The 18107-nt window shown below is 48.3% G+C and overlaps 1 protein-coding gene across 1 annotated transcript in view; it reads left to right on the top strand.

Moving 5' to 3' along the window:
* Positions 1-600: 600 nt before the first annotated feature.
* clrn1 (clarin 1) overlaps positions 601-18107 on the top strand; it is a 35797-nt gene continuing 18290 nt past the window's right edge. Inside the window, exon 1 of the mRNA XM_038816949.1 lies at positions 601-1264. Within this exon, the coding sequence (XP_038672877.1) occupies positions 1012-1264 (253 nt within the window). The 5' untranslated portion in view covers positions 601-1011. The remainder of the gene's footprint in view (positions 1265-18107) is intronic.

Genomic DNA, 18107 nt, shown 5'->3' with positions numbered 1-18107 from the left:
CACTGCCTGAAAGTGTGGCGAAGACGGGAATCCTCACAGATTTAAGAAGCATTTAGATAAGCATTTGAAACGCCATGCTGGCCAAATGCTGGAAAATTGAATTAGAAAAAATAGGTGCTTGATGGCCTTTGTAAGCACGATGGGCCAATGGGCTTCTTTCTGTACTGCAAAAACTCTGTGACTCTGTGTGTTCAAGGAGGCCATTCGGCCCATCGAGTCTGCACCGACCCTCCGAAAGAGCACCCTAACCTAGACCACCTCACCCACCCTATCACCTAACGTTTGGACACTAAAGCACAATTTAGCACGGCCAGTCCGCCTAACCGGCAAATCTTTGGACTCTGGTAGGAAACTGGAGGACCCGGAGGAAACCCATATGGAGACCGGGAGAACGTGCAAACTCCACACATTCAGTCACGCAAGGTCGGAATTGAGCCCGGCTCCCTGACGCTGTGAGGCAGCAGCGCTAACCGCAGTTGCCCAGATGGGCCTGGGGGAAGGGGGTTGTTCCTGGGAACACACATTGTAAATCAGACCTGTCTCCAGTGCCTGTGTGTGTGTGGATGAGGACAGCTCCTTACTCTGGGTTCACTGGTCCAATCAGTCTGAGGACAGGGCTGGGAGGAGGCGAGAGGAATAAAGCGGCCTTATCACATTACTCAGGGAGACAGAGAGAGAGAGAGAGAGACAGAGAGGATGTAACTTAAGACTCTTGTAACTCGGTGACGGGTGGGAAGAACGAGGATCACACCGAGCAACTCGATTTGGGAACTCGAGCTAAACTCCTGGAGCGTTCCTGTATTGTGACTGGAGTTTCGAAGCTTTCCTACCCCCTCTCACCCCACATCCTGAAGAAAAAAAGAGAGGAAGATTTGCGATTGGAAGTTGCTACTTTGTGCTGCCAGAACGAGATGTTGCTGTAGGAGAGAGACTGTGTTAAAATATTGAAGTGCAGAGTGCAGTGTCCTGGCACAGGGAGGGGAATACCAGTGGCCCCGGGCCCAGGTTAAGATGCCGAGCCTGCAGAAGAGGGTGACTTTCTGCGGAGCCGGCCTGTTGAGTTTGCTGTCTGCCCTGACGGCGGCCGTGGCCCTGGGCACCCAGCGCTGGGTCCGGGGCTCCCTCCTGTGCAAGACCGGAGCCCAGCTGGTCAACGCGTCCGGGACAGAGCTGGAGAAATTCATCGGGCAGATAACATATGGGATTTTCCAGGGACAGCGGCTGCGGGAATGTGGCCTGGGAGGAAGGAGCTTTCACATCACATGTGGGTACATCGAACTGTATTAAGATTAACCTGTTACTCAGCACAAGGCACCCCAGAGGGTGCACACAGTGTGAATTGCTTTAGCCACCCCCCTCTGCCAGGTTTTCCTGACCTGAATGGGGAGAGCTGTGGGATGCAATTCCCGAAAGTGCAATAAACAGAAAAAAATGGGGATTGGTACTTGTCCCCAAATGTTGGGACCATTTTGTCCATTTGGGAAGTGTGCCTGAGTCCTGATGTAGTTTTCACCCAGGTGAGATGATTTTTTTTGATTGATTTTGACTTGATTTATTGTCACATGTACCGAAGTACAAGTGAAAAGTATTTTTCTGCGGCCGTGGAACGTACACAGTACGTACATAGTAGGCACAAGAGTAGTCAACAGATAACATTGTCTTGAGATTTCTTCCAGGTTCAATGCACGATTTCATAGGACAGAGTCCAACATGAAAGGGTTAAAGTAAATCAGGGGGTTCTGAGTTGCCTCACTGTCAGCGAGGTGGACATATGGTGCAGTGTCATGTGGTCCATATAGGGCAGGGGAGACATAGATTCTCACAGGGACCTCACACTCTCCTATTGCTCTTGGCCTCCACAAGAGAAAGTATCAGAACTACCTGGAGGGCCTTGTCAACTTTCCAAACCACCTCACGTTGGTTTTCACCTGAAGGTAAAATTGTAATGGTTCCAATCTGGCCTGCGATCAGACACCAATTAACCTGCATCAATTAGGACCTGGCTGCCTTTGGATGGGCGACTTGACCAGCAGTCCAGGAGTGCCCGTTAACATTGGAAATGGTGGGGAAAAGTGGGATCCGGGTGATCTTCCTGCGAGCGAGTAGCTTGAGGGAATTTTAACTGACCACCCACTGGGTTTCTGCCGGGCTGGTAGGGTTTATGTCACCCACCCCATCTCCCCATCCAGAGCATGTGGGCGGCATGGGAGCACAGTGGTTAGCATCGCTGTTTCACAGCACCAGGGTCCCTGGTTTGAATCCCGCTTGGGTCACTGTCTGTGCAGAGTATGCATGTTCTCCCTGTGGGTTTCCTCCCGGTGCTCCGGTTTCCTCCCACAAGTCCCTAAAGACGTGTTTGTTAGGTGAATCGAAGATTCTGAATTCTCTGTGTACCCGAACAGGCACCAGAATGTGGCGACTAGGGGATTTTCACAGTAACTTCACTGCGGTATTAACGTAAGCCTACTTGTAATAATAAAGATTATCTATTTAAATTCAATCACCCCCTCCTCATCCCACAGGTATAGCATTTCCGATTCTCTAACCAATCATATCCATGTGACCTCAGTGCAGAGTTTTGAGCAGGTTTGTGGTGTGCACTTGTCTCCAACAACACCCCCGCGCCCCCCCCCCCCCCCCCCCCCCCCCCCACCCCTCCCACACACACACACAAAACCTCCTACTGGCCCTACAAAGTGAAGTGGCTCTGAATAAACCCCAGTCAGAGAGAATTGGCATTTCTCTCACAAGGGCAGCACGGTAGCCTTGTGGATAGCAGAATTGCTTCACAGCTCCAGGGTCCCAGGTTCGATTCCAGCTTGGGTCACTGTCTGTGCGGAGTCTGCACATCCTCCCCGTGTGTGTGTGGGTTTCCTCCGGGTGCTCCGGTTTCCCCCCACAGTCCAAAGATGTGCAGGTTAGGTGGATTGGCCATGATAAATTGCCCTTAGTGTCCAAAATTGCCCTTAGTGTTATAGAACATAGAACAGTACAGCACAGAACAGGCCCTTCGGCCCTCAATGTTGTGCCGAGCCATGATCACCCTACTCAAACCCACGTATCCACCCTATACCCGTAACCCAACAACCCCCCCCTTAACCTTACTTTTATTAGGACACTACGGGCAATTTAGCATGGCCAATCCCCCTTGTTGGGTGGGGTTACTGGGTTATGGGGATAAGGTGGAGGTGTTGACCTTGGGTAGGGTGCTCTTTCCAAGAGCCGGTGCAGACTTGATGGGCCGAATGGCCTCCTTCTCCACTGCAAATTCTATGAAATCTGGGCTGATATCAAATACAATTTCCCACAGTATCTATTGTACTTTTCACTGTTGCATTCATCTTAATTGATTTCCTAAAAAACATTTTTTTTTAGAAAAGCAATTTTCCTTTGCCACTTCATCTGTAGCAAGCTAGCAGTTCTACGAGCAGCAATGTCAAGGCATTCCATTCCCTTGGATGAAAATATCCTTTTATTTAAATACTTCACTGGCATGTGCCTGAGTGCATGCTTTAAGTTGGAATAAAGGTTACAGCAGTGTTGTAACAGAGTACTTAATTCAGTATACTGAGGTCACCAAATTGACATTAGAATTGCCTTGGAAATGCCAAGCAGATGTTCACAGGTCATCAAAATTCATATCACTCAGGGAAGCTCGTCCCTTTGGAGTAATTTAGTGCTCGAGGCAATACAGACCATAAGACTGGGAGGCCGAGGAACATGATGCAGAATTGGCAGCTCGCGGTCAATAATCCCTTGGCTTTGGTTTTCAGTGAAGGGAAAGCTCCCCTTGAAACGTATGAACCGGTTAACTAAAGTCTCAGAGGAAATCAGAGGGGTCACTGAGTCCATGTTCTGGTGATCCCTCCGGCTTGGTCAGGTCACTGTCAGCCAATGTTGATCGGGTGTTGTTGCATTCTCCTGAAAAAGCAAATCAACAGCCCCAGCATCAGCAATCACTCTTTCTAAACGTGGTGGTATATTCAGAAAGGAGAGTTATCTATGAGAACAAACTTGCATTTATGTAGCTCTGTAATTATATCCCTTGAGTCGTTTTGAGTTGCAGTCAATGGAGGCAACTATGATGCCTGTTTTGCGCACAGCCACGCCACTTAAGCAGTAACAGAATGGATGACTGGAGACCGGGGTTCAATTCCCCATCTGGGAGTTTGTACCTCTCCAGAAAAACAGAAAAAGGTTGGTTTAGCACACTGGGCTAAATCGCTGGCTTTTAAAGCAGACCAAGGCAGGCCAGCAGCACGGTTCAATTCCCGTTCCAGCCTCCCTGAACAGGCGCCGGAATGTGGCGACTAGGGGCTTTTCACAGTAACTTCATTTGAAGCCTACTTGTGACAATAAGCGATTTTCAAATCTGTTTATAATGGGAGGACAGTTGACCAGAATAACTCTCTTATCTTCTTCAAACAGTAATTGTATCTTAAATATCCAAGGCAACATATTTGCTAAAGTCTTGATTAGCATCTCATCCAAAAGAATAGCACCTTTGACAATGCTTCAGAATATAAATGGTGCTCTCATTCATAATGGGGCTGGTTTAGCACAGTGGGCTAAACAGCTGGTTTGTATTGCAGAGCAAGGCCAACCGCGTGGGTTCAATTCCCATACCGGCCCTCCCCGAACAGGCGCCGGAATGTGGCGACACAGTAACTTCATTGAAGCCTACTTGTGACAATAAGCGATTATTATTAACGTTCTGATTCAGGAGCAAGAGAGCTAAGAGAAGAACCAAACCTGCATTCAAACCAACCAATCCCACTGCTCCAGGACCCTGACCCTCCATCAGGGCATCCAGCTGGAGGAATACTCCATGGGGTGGACTCTCTGATTTTCAGACTAAATGCTGATGCCGTCGGAAATGATGTGGGGCGGATTCTCTGATAATGGGGCTATTATCCCGGGTACGTGAGAAAATGTGCGCAAATCACTCTGGACTTTTTTTCCCGAAAGTCCCGAGTGATTCTCTGTTTTGAAGGGGGCTAGCAGAGCCCCGGAATAGTCCACGCAGCTCTGGCTGCCTGTACGGGGACCTGCACTTCTGGCTGCACGTTGGCGGAGCCACACAGCGGGCCGACCCCGTAAATATAGGCCCCACCCAGATCGCGGGCGCCTACATATCGGTGGCCCCCCCATCCACCGCGAGCCTGGCCGTCCTAAAGGTCCCCCTGGGTAATGGATCCCCCGCCCCCCACAAGGACGGCCGCTGAGTGTCACTCCGAGCTCCTGGGTGGCACCATGTGTGAAACACGCCGGAGGGAACTCGGCCAGTTGCCGGCAGAGAATCACGAGTCTGACGCCCATGCTGAACACGATTTCGGCTCGGAGAATCCTGCCCGAGGTCTTTTACGCCAGGAAAACCGGTGTCAAAAGGCGACCGATTCCCCATTTTACTGGGGGCTAGTAGGGAGCCGTTGTGGAGCTCACAGCTCTAGCTGCCAATACGCCCCCCCCCCCCACTTTCAGGTCAGAGGCTGCGCATGCGCACGGCGGCGACCAGCAGCGGCGGCGCCATGCTCCATGGCGGACTCAGCCCATGGACCTGGACCGCCTAAGTAGTGTCCTGCATCGGCTGCTCGTGCGCCTCTGACCACCCACCCACAGTGCCCCCAGCCGCGAATGAAGCCCTCCCACCAGCCGATCGGCCCTCCCCCGACTGTGGCGACCCCGGACTGAGTCTGCAGCCACCGTGCGAGGATCCCAGATGGTGTGAGCACACGTATGCCACGCCATCGGGAATTTGGTCGGTCAGCAACGGAGCATCGCAGGGCAGGCAATGGCCTGAGGTGGTGGATACACGGCATGGCGTACTCCTTGAGTATGCCAATTTTCAGGAGGTAAAGAATTGAAAAACCGGCGCCGCTCCCGATTTCGGCACCAAAACAGATTCTCCGCCCCACCGCCGAACGCGATTTCGGCGTCGGGGAGTGGAGTATCCAGCCCCATATATTCACCATCCTTTAAAGCAAGCCCTTTGAAATGTCATTTTTAAATTGATATATAACTGATTTAAAGTTATGCCAACATTGACATTGTGGGTGGCACGGTGGTTAACACTGCTGCCTCATTGCGCCAGAGACCATGTTTGATTCTGGCCTGTTGGGTGACTGTCTGTGTGGAGTTTGCACTTTCTCTCCGTGTCTGTGTGGGTTGCCTCCAGACGCTCCAGTTTCCTCCTACAGTGTAAAGATGTGCAGGTTAGGTGGATTGGCCGTGCTAAATTGCCCTTAGTGTCCAGGGATGTGCAGGTTAGGTTATGGCGATGGTGAAGGTAGGGTGGGGTTGGCGAAGAGTGCACCTAGCTAGAATGCCCTTTCGGTGGGTCAGTGCATGTTCGATGGGCAAATAGGCTTCTTCTGCACTGTAGGGAATCAATTATTCTTCTGTTTGAAGATGAAGCCAAGACTTGGTGATTTTAATTGAAATATTGTTCCATCGCATTCCTCGTATGAATCATATTTCATGTGTGGAAAAATTATTTCCCAAACATCAACTATTTCTCAGTTCAAAAAATAAATAAATTCTGCATCAACGAATCAGGAATACATATTTTGGCTCCTGTATATAACATTTTTATCCTAAATTAAAATGCAGGGACAGCAGAACAATGAGTATAAGTTCTGAATGTCTGACATAATTTGCTGAACTTTAGTCAGTAGACATATCAGACCCAGATAACAATCTATTGGGATCACCACACTAGAAAACTCATACACACATCATGTGTGTATGAAGGGGCAGTGGCACAGTGGTATTGTCACTAAACCACTAATCCAGAGACCCAGGATATTGCTCTGGGGTCCTGGGTTCGAATCCTCCCATAGCAGATACAGAAATTTGAATTCAATAGAAATCTGGAATTAAAAGTCTAACAATGATCATGAAAACATCGCTGATTGTCGTAAAAACCCATCTGGTTCACTAATGTCCTTCAGGAAACTGCCATCCTTACATGGTCTGGCTACATGTGACTCCAGATCCACACACTGATGCGATTGACTCTTAACTGCACCCCCCCCCCACTCCAGAAATGGCAGTTAGGGATGGGCAACAAATGCTGGCCCAACCCACATCCCAAGATTCGCTACTCAATGAGACCATTGTTGCTTGGCGAGGTTACTCTATTTTGCGCCTTTGGTTGACAAAAATCTGTAGATCACAGATTTCAAATTAATTGAGTGAGTCAAATTAGTCACAGTAAAACAGAGGAGGAATTTCTGGAGTGTATACGGGATGATTTTCTGGACCAATACATTGAGGAACCAACAAGGGAACAGACCACCTTGGACTGGGTGTTGTGCAATGAGAAAGGATTAGTTGGCAATCTAATTGTGAGAGAACCCTTGGGGATGGGTGACCATAATATGACAGAATTCTTAATTAGGGTGGATAGTGAGGTAGTTGATTCTGTGACCAGGGTCCTGAATCTGAATAAAGGAGGTAACTGATGGTATGAGTTGGCTATGATGGACCGGGAAACATTACTGAACGGAATAGCAGTGGACTGGCAATTGGCAGGCAGTCAAGGAACGAATAGGTAAATTCCAAAATTTGTTTATTCCTATGTTGTGCAAGAATAGAAAGGGAACCGTGGCCAAACCATGCTTTACAAAGGAAATTAGAGATAGTTTTAGATTCAAAGAAGAGACATACAAATTATCAACAAAAAGCAATAGACTGAGAGTTGGGAACAGTTTAAAATTCAGCAAAGGCGGACCAAGGCATTGATTAAGAAGGGGAAAATATAATATGAAAATAAGCTAGCGGGGAACACAAATACTGACTGTAAAAGTTTCTATAGAATAGAATAGACAAAAACCTTTATAGGCCCTTATATTCAGAAATGGGGGGATTCATAACGGGGAACAAAGGAATGGCTGAGGAACTAAATTCGTATTTTGCTTCTGTCTTCACAAAGGAAGACTTGAATAATGTACAGGAGGTTCCGAGCAACACAAGTTTTAGTAAGGAGCTGAAGTAAATCAGTATTAGTTGAGAGATGGTTTTGGGGATTTCATGAGATTGAATGCGGATAAATCTCCAGGGGCTGATAATCTTTATCCCAGAGTACTTAAGGAAGTGGCGCAAGAAATAGTAAATCCATTGTTGTTTTTTTCCCAAAATTCTTTGGAATCTGGAGTGGTTCCTGCAGATTGGAGGGTAGCTAATATAACGTCGTTATTCAAAAAGGGAGGCAGAGAGAAAACAGGAAACTGCAGACCGGTGAGCCTAATGTTGGTCTCAGGGAAGTTGCTAGAGTCCATTATCAGGGATTTCATGGCACAGCATTTGGAAAGCAGTGGCATAATCAGACAACATCAGCATGGATTTATGAACGGGAAATCATTCTTGATAAATCTACTGGAAATCCTTGAAGATATAACCAGTAGAGTTGACCAGGGAGAACCAGTGGATGTGGCTTATTTAGACTTTCAGAAGGCTTTTGACAAGGTCTCACAAAGCAGGTTACTATGTAAAGTTAAAGCGCATGGGATTGCGGGTAGTGCTTGAGATGGATCGAAAATTGTTTAGCAGACAGGAAGCAAAGAGTTGGAATAAATGGGTCTTTTTCTGATTGGCAGGCAGTGACGTGTGGGTACTGCAGTGCTGGGACCCCAACTGTACACATTATATATTAATGATTTGGGTGATAGAGCTACATGTATTATCTCCAAATTTGTACATTATACCATGTTGGATGGGAGGGTGAACTGTGTGGGGGATGCAGAGATGTTTCAGTGTGATTTGGACAGGCTGAGTGAATGGACATATGCACGGCAGATGTAGTATAATGTGGATAAATGTGAGATTACCCCCTTGAGTAACAAAAATAGGAAGGCATATTATTATTTGAATGGGTGTAAATTGAGAGAGGGAGACACTCAGTGAGACCTCTGTGTCCTCGTGCACCAGTCGCCGGTACAACTGGCATTAAAGAATGCAAATGCTATGTTGGCCATCATAGCGAGAGAATTTGAGTATAGGAATAGAGATGTTTACTCCATTTGTGTCGGGCATTGGTGAGGCCTGACTTAACTTCCAAATGACCGGCTCGGTGCAGGGAAGGCCTTTATCTGTTTCCTCACATGTGGTGACTGGAGGTCGAGTGGGGGGGGGGGGGGGGGGCGGCTGGGGGGCGCTGGGGGGGAGGGGGGGCTGGCAGGGAGGGGACAGGTCCTCTGCTGGTCTCTGGTCTCATTGATTGTAACGTGGCCTCACAATGAGAGGAGTGAGAGGAGTGGTCATCTTTCGGTAGATGTCGCGGGTCCTTGAACTTGGCTGATGTCAGGAGCTGTGCAGCAGTTAGTGGTCAGGTGCCTGGCCGGTCCAACTGAGACAGAAAAGATGGTTCCACTGCCTTTTAACTGGCTTGAGTTTTCCACACCCCTGTTGTGGGTGGTTTCTGGGTCACTGTCAATCAATTAATCAGGGCTCCACCCTCTGATCGGTCACATCCAATCAGGGGCTGCCACATCACTTTGGGGGTAGGCACTCAGTGGCCAATCCTAGGAGGGCTCCGAGCAAGATCTCGGTGCCGTTTAGTCTGGAAGGCGATGTGATGGACCTGATAGTCCTGTCATGTGAGAGTGCCTTTAAGAATTGGATGTTTAAGAAATGTACCGTTAAGAAAATGAGCTGATTATATTACTGAAGTGATGACACGGGGTGGGGGGGGGGAGCTGAGCTCACTTCTGCTTTTTGGGAGTTTTAGTTTCAGTTTGAAGAAAGCTTGGGTGTAGCTGTGAGCTGCATTGCTGGTGATCTCGGCCATGAAGGACTATCTCTTAACCCTTTGGTGAAATCGGAATTGTAAAAAGGTCTCAGTATTGAATATAAATCTAATGTGCTTCTGTTTGAAGGATTTGTTAAGTCTTTTGGATGTGTAAAGGAACAGTTTGCAGGATTGGGTAATGTTGTATTATTTGCGGGGTTATCTTTGAAGTAAGGGGTGTTAAGAGATCCAATGTTTATTTAAAAGGTTAATTTGAGTTAATTGAATAAACATTGTTTTGTTTTAAAAACCACGTGTCCACAATTGTAATACTACACCTGGGGAACAAGCCGTGTGCTTCAAAAGCAACAATCCATTAAAGGTGGGGGTTGGTTGAACTCCATGATACATTTTGGGGTTCTGAAAACACCTCTCCCATAACAGTCATATTGTTACTTTAATCGCCTTTAAATGGCCCATTTGCAGGTGTGAATTCCTGCATATATGCCTGGACTGCCGTTTGCAAATATACAAGCTGCAGCTTGACTGTGTCCCAGGCCTGACCACATTTCCCATCATTCTTTGCGGGCAGCCATTTTAGATGGCCACACTATGTAGACACCAGTCAAGTTGGCATGGGTGCAGCGCATTGATTAGAGGTAGGGGTCAGGGCATATACAGGGCACCCCCTGTGTGCGTGGGTTTCCTCCGGGTGCTCCGGTTTCCTCCCACAGTCCAAAGATGTGCGGGTTAGGTGGATTGGCCATGCTAAATTGCCCGTAGTGTCCTAATAAAAGTAAGGTTAAGGGGGGGTTGTTGGGTTACGGGTATAGGGTGGATATGTGGGTTTGAGTAGGGTGATCATGGCTCGGCACAACATTGAGGGCAGAAGGGCCTGTTCTGTGCTGTACTGTTCTATGTTCTATGTTCTATATCAATGTTTATAGTCATGATTAAACACCTTTTCACCAACATTCTGACCTTCCTCAATGCTCTGTCCGAAGGGTGTGAGGAATGGGCTGGGCTGGGTGTAGAGGGTGTGCCGGGTGAGGGATGTGGCATGTTGGTGGTGTGGGTGTGGGTGTTGGAGGATGGCACGGGGCAACACCCCCAAGAAAATTGAACGTTCCACCTCAGAAGTGGCAGAGAATGGGGCCAGAGATGTGAGGCTGCTGAGTAGGACAGCGTACCCAGTAAGTGACCCCTCACCGCTCACCATCTCCATAACCGCCCCCCCCCCTCCCCCCTAAAGGATATAAGGGCCTGTGAGATGGAATGGCCAGCACACATGCAGGGATCACCCAGGCGGACAGTGGAATATGATCCTGAAGGCAGGAGTCAGACCTTGTCAAACGATGAGGAGCCAGAGTTTATCTGACAGCGATTCATCAACATCCTCTGTGGGCAAGGCCCGCTGATACTGCCTGCCCAGGGCCACCACCCTGCAGTGATGCTGGTAGGACCCTCGGAGAGGGGCGGAGCATTACGGAAGCACAGCGCATACTGGGTCCAACCTGGTAAGTGCATGTAAATACATGTAAATGGTGGCTTTGCACGCCCCCACCAGGAAGGGGCTGAAACCTCATCGCCAGGAAGGGACCCAAATCTGCGCAGGGCACGGACCCCGGTTCTGGCTGGATGCCCGATTCTCCGCCTGATCGTGATTCGCATTTTCTGCATCGTGGGGTGGAGAATCCAGCCTAATGTGTCGTGCATTTGTGTGAGTTTACAGAGTTTCACTGAGGGAATATTACTTACTGCAAAGCCCATTGTTATAGACCAGGGAAGAGAGGCAAACCTAAACTCCTGTATTTTCTCACTGTCTGTCTGTAAGGAGAGGTATTGTAATTTATGTATCGGCTGTGGCATTTTCCCCCAAAGCCTCAGTTTGTGAGGTCAATTTTTAAAGTAACTTGCAGCAAATTCTCTTTGGAGATGAATCTGAAGTATAGTTTACTCACATATTCAAACCTGGGCGTTGGTCACAACCTCATACGTACACAAGAACACAATAAAAAAAATAGGAAAGAGGAGTTTTTGCAATGATCAATAACTTAAAAGAAAAGGAACCATAGATATGCATATCAGTCCAGAAAGTCAGTGTCCAGTGAGGGTTCCTTCACAGTGGAGTTACAGCTCAGGTAGGTTCAGAATTCCTTTAAAGTTGGTAGTGACAAGTCAAGATGAGGTTGGTAGACAGAGACTTGGTCTGCTCAGCAGGCAATGGTAGAAATCTTCCAGAGAAACAGACTTCGAGGGGGCTTGGACTTGATGTGGGAGGGGACAGATCCTCTGCTGGTCTCTGGTCTCATTGATTGTAACGTGGCCTCACAATGAGAGGAGTGAGATTTCACAGGGTTGAACGTTCATCCAGTAATAACTGTTGGAAATTTCCAGAAACAGTAGCCAACTTGTGAATCATTTGACCTGTAACAGCCATCTTTTGGTTCAGCAAAGTCCACTTTTGAGATGAACAAAAAGGTAAGGTTTGAATTAAGCAGTTTCTGATCACTTTGCCGTCTTAGGGATATGACAGTATCCCTGCACAATCTCCATTATTGAGTATCAAAATGCTCCAATGGGCCCCATGTGATAGAAAATAGCCCTTCAGATGTTTGCAAAAAATTATTTTTAATCTTTGAATCACATACAGTGAATCACTTTAACAGAGCTTGGGTTCAAACTGTCACAAATAATAAAAGAAACTGGTATAGGGTAATTTTAACTCTGGCGTTTGTGTAAACTGGGCAACGTCTGATTGGTCACTTGTTAAATGTCCCATCTCTATTCCATTCCCTTGACTTCAACGGAGAAAAAAATGTATGTTGTGTATAATGGCCGACCATTTCTATATGGCCCAACTTACACCTTAGTCCAATGTTAAAACTACCACCAACTTACAACCAAAGAACAGTTACAACACGGAATGTGGCCATTCAGACCATCATATCCGTGTTGGCTCCCTCCTCTAGTTCCACTGCCCAACCTTTCCCCCGTAGCTCTGCAATTGTTTTCTCTGCAGATAATTATCCTCCCCCAAAACCTCCTTAAACGTTGACTGAAATGCTTAATGAGCTTGTGATCATAAAGAACTTAAATGATTTCCGAGGAAATCCGAAGAGTTGTTTCTCTCTCTCCACAGATGCTGTCGGACCTGCTGAGTTTTTCTGTTTCTAGTCTATATTCAATGGTCTTACAGTTGGTGTCATCCTCAATTCCTCCACCGGCTTCCCACTGAAGAACGAGCTTGTTGCCTTTCAGCTTAACGTAGCCAAATGCATCCCCCACAGAAAAGCAAAGAATGAATGTGTTTGTTGACAACTTTTGATGTGGCATTTTGGGGTTTATGTCTATGACTGTGTACCTGGTGATCCCTGTGACCAGATTTCAAAATCAGGGTCAGGAGCCCGACACCCGAATTAGTTCCAGATGTATGGAAACTATAGGTAGTTTTAAGGGATTTATATTGAATGGGTAAATATAAGAAATAAGGTATGGTTTTACGTGGGTTTAATTTCTTGTTTCTCTGCCTGGAAGGGACCTGTAGTTAGATTCATGGTGGACAGAGGATTTTGTGTGTGTGGGGGAGTTGGTTTCAATTCCAGCTGGGATTCTGTTGCCATGGAGAGAGCTTTGGCATGAAAAGTCAATAGGCCAGCAGAAGTATGCAGGCGTTGCTTAGCAACTAACAGCCCTTATAAGGTAAAACAAAAAGCTTTCCTTTGTTGTTCTTTTTAACTGAAAAGCCAAGGCAGTTGCAGCTAGACAGCTGAAGAGGAACCATCTCTCAGCTCTGCTCAAGGCAAGAGAGCTGTACAGTGGGGTAATGTGCAAGAAAACAAGCTTGGGAAACAAAAGGACGGTTGGTTCTCGAAACCTGGAAATAGACAGAATACTGGGCGGGATTCTGTGATCCTGAGGCTAAGTGTTGACACCGTCGTAAACGCCGTTGTGTTTCTCAATGGTTTCAGGAGCAGCGATTCTGACCCCGACGGGGGCCAGCACAGCACTGGAGTGACCCAGGTCGCTCCAACTGCCGATCCCTGGCATCAGATGGGCGCCACAAGTCTGCGCATGCGCGGTGGGACCAGCGCCAATGCGTGCATGCGCAGTGGCTCCCTTTTCCGTGTTGGCCCTGATGCAACATAGCGTGGGGCTGCGGGGCCAGCTCAGAACAAAAGAGGCCCCCAGCCCGGTGGGACTGGGCTTTTTTTGGGTGGCTGCTTGGCCCATCCCAATGTTGCCAATTAATAATGATGCTCTTTAGAGTCGCCAGGTATCAAATGATACCACTAGAAGACTTTACCGGATATCGATCAAAGGACCATACAACCAGTTAGTCAGTTCAAGTTCAAAGATGGTTTATTTACACACAAGGATTACTTCGACATGCAACACAAAACACTACAAATTAAACTACACCTAACAACTACAATAACCTATACTTAACTTCAGGGCAACCGGCTCTATGCAGATGGACAAGGCCTTTGTCCGGATCTTGCGTGGTTGGGTGGAAGAAGTGGCTCTGTTTCTGCTGGGCTCAACCGTCTGGTAGCGATCGTTGGTCTTGAACCTGTCTGTCTGGTCCTTATGCTGCACTTGGGTTGGCATAGGCCGGATCCAAGAGAGACCGAGCACGTGGCTGTGTCTCTTCTTGTCCCTCTAGGATTTCGCACTCTTTGGGGCAGTCCTTAACTTGGACCCAATAATTCAACAGGCTTCGATCAATGCCTTCGATTTTGGCCAATAAAGGGGCGGGTGCCTTGATGGCTGGGCGTGTCCTTAGCGGTCATTGACCTTGGCTGTTTGGGCTCCCTGAGTAAAGGGAGTGCCGCCGATTAGTCGATTTATCGGTTACCTGAGTACAGTTTTTTTGTTCTGGGGAAATGGGCCATTAGAATGCAAACGAGCGCGTCCAGCTATCTGGGTTGCAAATACACACACAAGCTCTGGGTCTGTCTGAGTCCTGGGTTGGCCATAATTCCCATGGTCCTTTGCAGGTGGCCATCTGAGTTGGCTACACCGGGCAGAGAATCGCCGGGGGGTCCACTGGCGTCGCGCCGGCGCAAATGGCGCCGATTCTTGGCTCTCCGGGACGGCGTGGCACGATTCGCGCCCGGCCCGGCGATTCTCCGGCCCGGCCTGGGCTGAGAGAATTCCACCTACTGTTCGTGGGCACTGCAGATAAAGTTGAGAAGGCATAAACTGGTGAGAAGCTTGGTTTCTGAAAGTTTCTTAAGTAATCCTAAAGGTTCTTAAGGTAATACTAAGCTTAAAATGACATACTAGAGTCTGGGAAACACATTTAAAGTCATTGGTAAGGCAGTATTGAAATGAAAAATGAAATGAAAATCGCTTATTGTCACGAGTAGGCTTCAATGAAGTTACTGTGAAAAGCCCCTAGTCGCCACGTTCCGGCGCCTGTCCGGGGAGGCTGGTACGGGAATTGAACCGTGCTGCTGGCCTGCTTGGTCTGCTTTAAAAGCCAGCGATTTAGCCCAGTGAGCTAAACCAGCCCCGTGGCTGGATATCAGAGTGTATATTGTAACAGTGGAAGTCAGTCAAGTCAAAGGAATCCTGAAGGGGGTTGGTGGAAAATTCTGGACTGGATTCACTGGTAAAAGTGCAGCTGGAGCTCTGTTCATAACAGTCTTTTGGAAAACATGAATAGGATTTTGGAATGCAAACCGTTAATGGAAAGAAGGATTACGAGAAAAGATTTTTAAGCGTGTCTTGGAGTGGAGTTTGGAAACTCTGATATGACAATCCCCGGGTGGGGGGTTCTGAGGAGGCATCCACAGATATTCACGTGGGGTTTCAGATTGGAGTGTGTATTCGACCACAGGCATTTTATTTACATCAATGGGACTTTGTGTTCCAATCAGACCATTGTAGCTTCAAATGTGCTTTGTCATCTGTGTTAATCGTAAAATATGTGAGTAATTGTTCAGCTTATTGGCGGAGTAAAGGGGTATTGTGTTATAAACTGATTTTTCCATGTGTAATAAATGATACAACTAATTAGCGGCCCTGTGACTCTGCTCCTCCACATTTGATTAAAGAAAAGGTTACAGTCCTTTGAGCTGGGATCTATTCTGGGATCTTCCCGTCCAGTTGTAACATCAACTAGGATCGGAACACAGGTCCCAACCCCAAAACTGCCTGAGATGTGTTGTGCTTGCAATGGTATTTTTAAAAACTATAAATGGCCTAATTGACCAGGAGATGAGCTCAGTGCCCAACATGAGACCTTGAAGAAGAGAGCAAGCACGGAATGGAAAGTGGAAAAAAGCAGACGCGCAGTCTTTAGCAATAAGGTCGGACCAGCACTCGTGCTGGTTTTGGGAGGCCCAAAACCAATAAAGCTACTTGGGCCCCAAGGTGAACCCAACAGCTGTGCGCTGAAGTGTACAAGAAGGCCGGTTGAACCTGTCCAAGAAACCTTTGCAACTTCCTGCTCTGGTCCACACCAGCCCCTCAACAAGCTTCCCAAGGAGCTTATGGGGACGGTTATTGGTGCTGGGTGCCTTCCTCCCATTCCTCCCCCCCCACCTCCACCAATCCAGTGCAAAATCCAAAACGGTCCCAGAGGCGTTAAGATGCCAGCACGTCCTTTAGAGACTGTGGCGGGATTCTCCGTGTTCGGCGATTGGCGGAGAATGGGCTCTGACGCCGAAATCGGGGTCGGCGCCGGTTTGACAGAGGTCGGCCATGTTCCTCTGAAATGGCGTCTTTGAGACACGTGCCGTGCGCAGTCGCAATGCACGTTGCCGTCTCATTGGCTAGCCCACCCACGATGCTCCGTCCCCGATGGGCCGAGTTCCCGACGGCGCGGACCCGGCGTGGTCCCACAAATCGTGAACCCGGCGTGCCGGCTGCGGAGTGGGTCCAGCGCCACCACGCTCGGCCGGGATCCGTGCCGCTCGACGGGGGGAGGGGGTACTGGTAGGGGGTGGGTTGTGGGATTGTGGATGGCGGGTTGGGTCCACACATGGCCGGTGCGTGTTGTACGGCGCGACCGCTTGCAGGTCATCAGCCGTGAGCATGCGCGGCCTGAGACCCGGCGATTCTCCGGCCGATTGTGGAGCGGGAGGCGGGTGTTTCAGTCGGCGTCGGTGCTAGGAATCGGTGAGGGGTCGCCGGCGATTTCTGTACCTCCTGCAGATTCTCCATTTGAGCCGGCACTTAGGAAAGGAGAAGCCAGCCCTGTGTTTTTCAATGCCCCACCCACACGGCATTTGCAAATCCAGCCTTCACGCCCCGGATCTCCGATGGCTGCCTGAGGGGACCAATGAGCTGAAAAGAGCTGGTTTCACACAACGGATTGGGGGAAACGGGTGGGAATTCCCCAACACAGTGGGCTAAATAACTGGCTTGTAATGCAGGACTAGGCCAGCAGCGCGGGTTCAATTCCCGTACTGGCCTCTCTGAACAGGTGCCGGAATGTGGTGACTAGGGGATTTTCACAGTAACTTCATTGCAGCCTACTTATGACAATGAGCAATTATTATTATTATATTATTATTACAATCCCCGCGGGCTTTGTGATGGCAAATTGCAGAACAGAATGGCCCTCGGATCAAGCCACTTGGCTGCCATCCCCTTTAGGGCAACACGGTAGCATAGTGGTTAGCACAATGGCTTCACAGCGCCATGGTCCCAAGTTCGATTCCCGGCTTGGGTCACTGTCTGTGCGGAGTCTGCACGTTCTCCCCGTGTCTGCCTGGGTTTCCTCCGGTTTCCTCCCACAGTCCAAAGACGTGCAGGTTAGGTGGTTTGGCCATGATAAATTGCCCTTAGTGACCAAAATGGTGAGGTGGGGTTACTGGATTACGGGGATAGGATGGAAGTGTGGGTTTAAATGGTGCACTCTTTCCAAGGGCCGGTGCAGTCTCGATGGGCCGAACGGCCTCCTTCTGCACTGTAAATTCTGTGATTCTATGAAAACCGGGAGAAATAACTCAATCAGACATGAAGTTAAATTGAAAGCGGTCTATGATATGCTTTCACTTGGAAAAAATGTCATTAAAGAAAAGCTAACAGTTTGTATCAGTTTCTGGGTCATTGGTTCATCACAAAAGGGCAGCAGCTATCAAGGGAAAGGCTGCAGTTATCGCTAAACTGGTAGGTTGCAGATTTATATTGACAAATAAATTAAGGACATACAGTGACATTTAAATTCCTGCATGCGGTCAGATTGATTTTTATTATTTTGAGGCAGAAGCAATTTGACAGATGTTGCTCAGACTTTACACATGTGTTGTGTCTGTTTGTTTCATGTTGTGTCAGTGTTCCTGCAGTTCAGGAAAAGTCTGAATCAATTACAGAAATAAAATTCCGACAATTGTATAAAGCAGCAAACAGACCAGGAAAGCCAGAA

The sequence above is a fragment of the Scyliorhinus canicula genome, chromosome 13 (genome assembly GCF_902713615.1).
Source record: "Scyliorhinus canicula chromosome 13, sScyCan1.1, whole genome shotgun sequence".
Taxonomy (NCBI): domain Eukaryota; kingdom Metazoa; phylum Chordata; class Chondrichthyes; order Carcharhiniformes; family Scyliorhinidae; genus Scyliorhinus; species Scyliorhinus canicula.
This window is presented reverse-complemented; position numbering and strand designations above follow the sequence as displayed.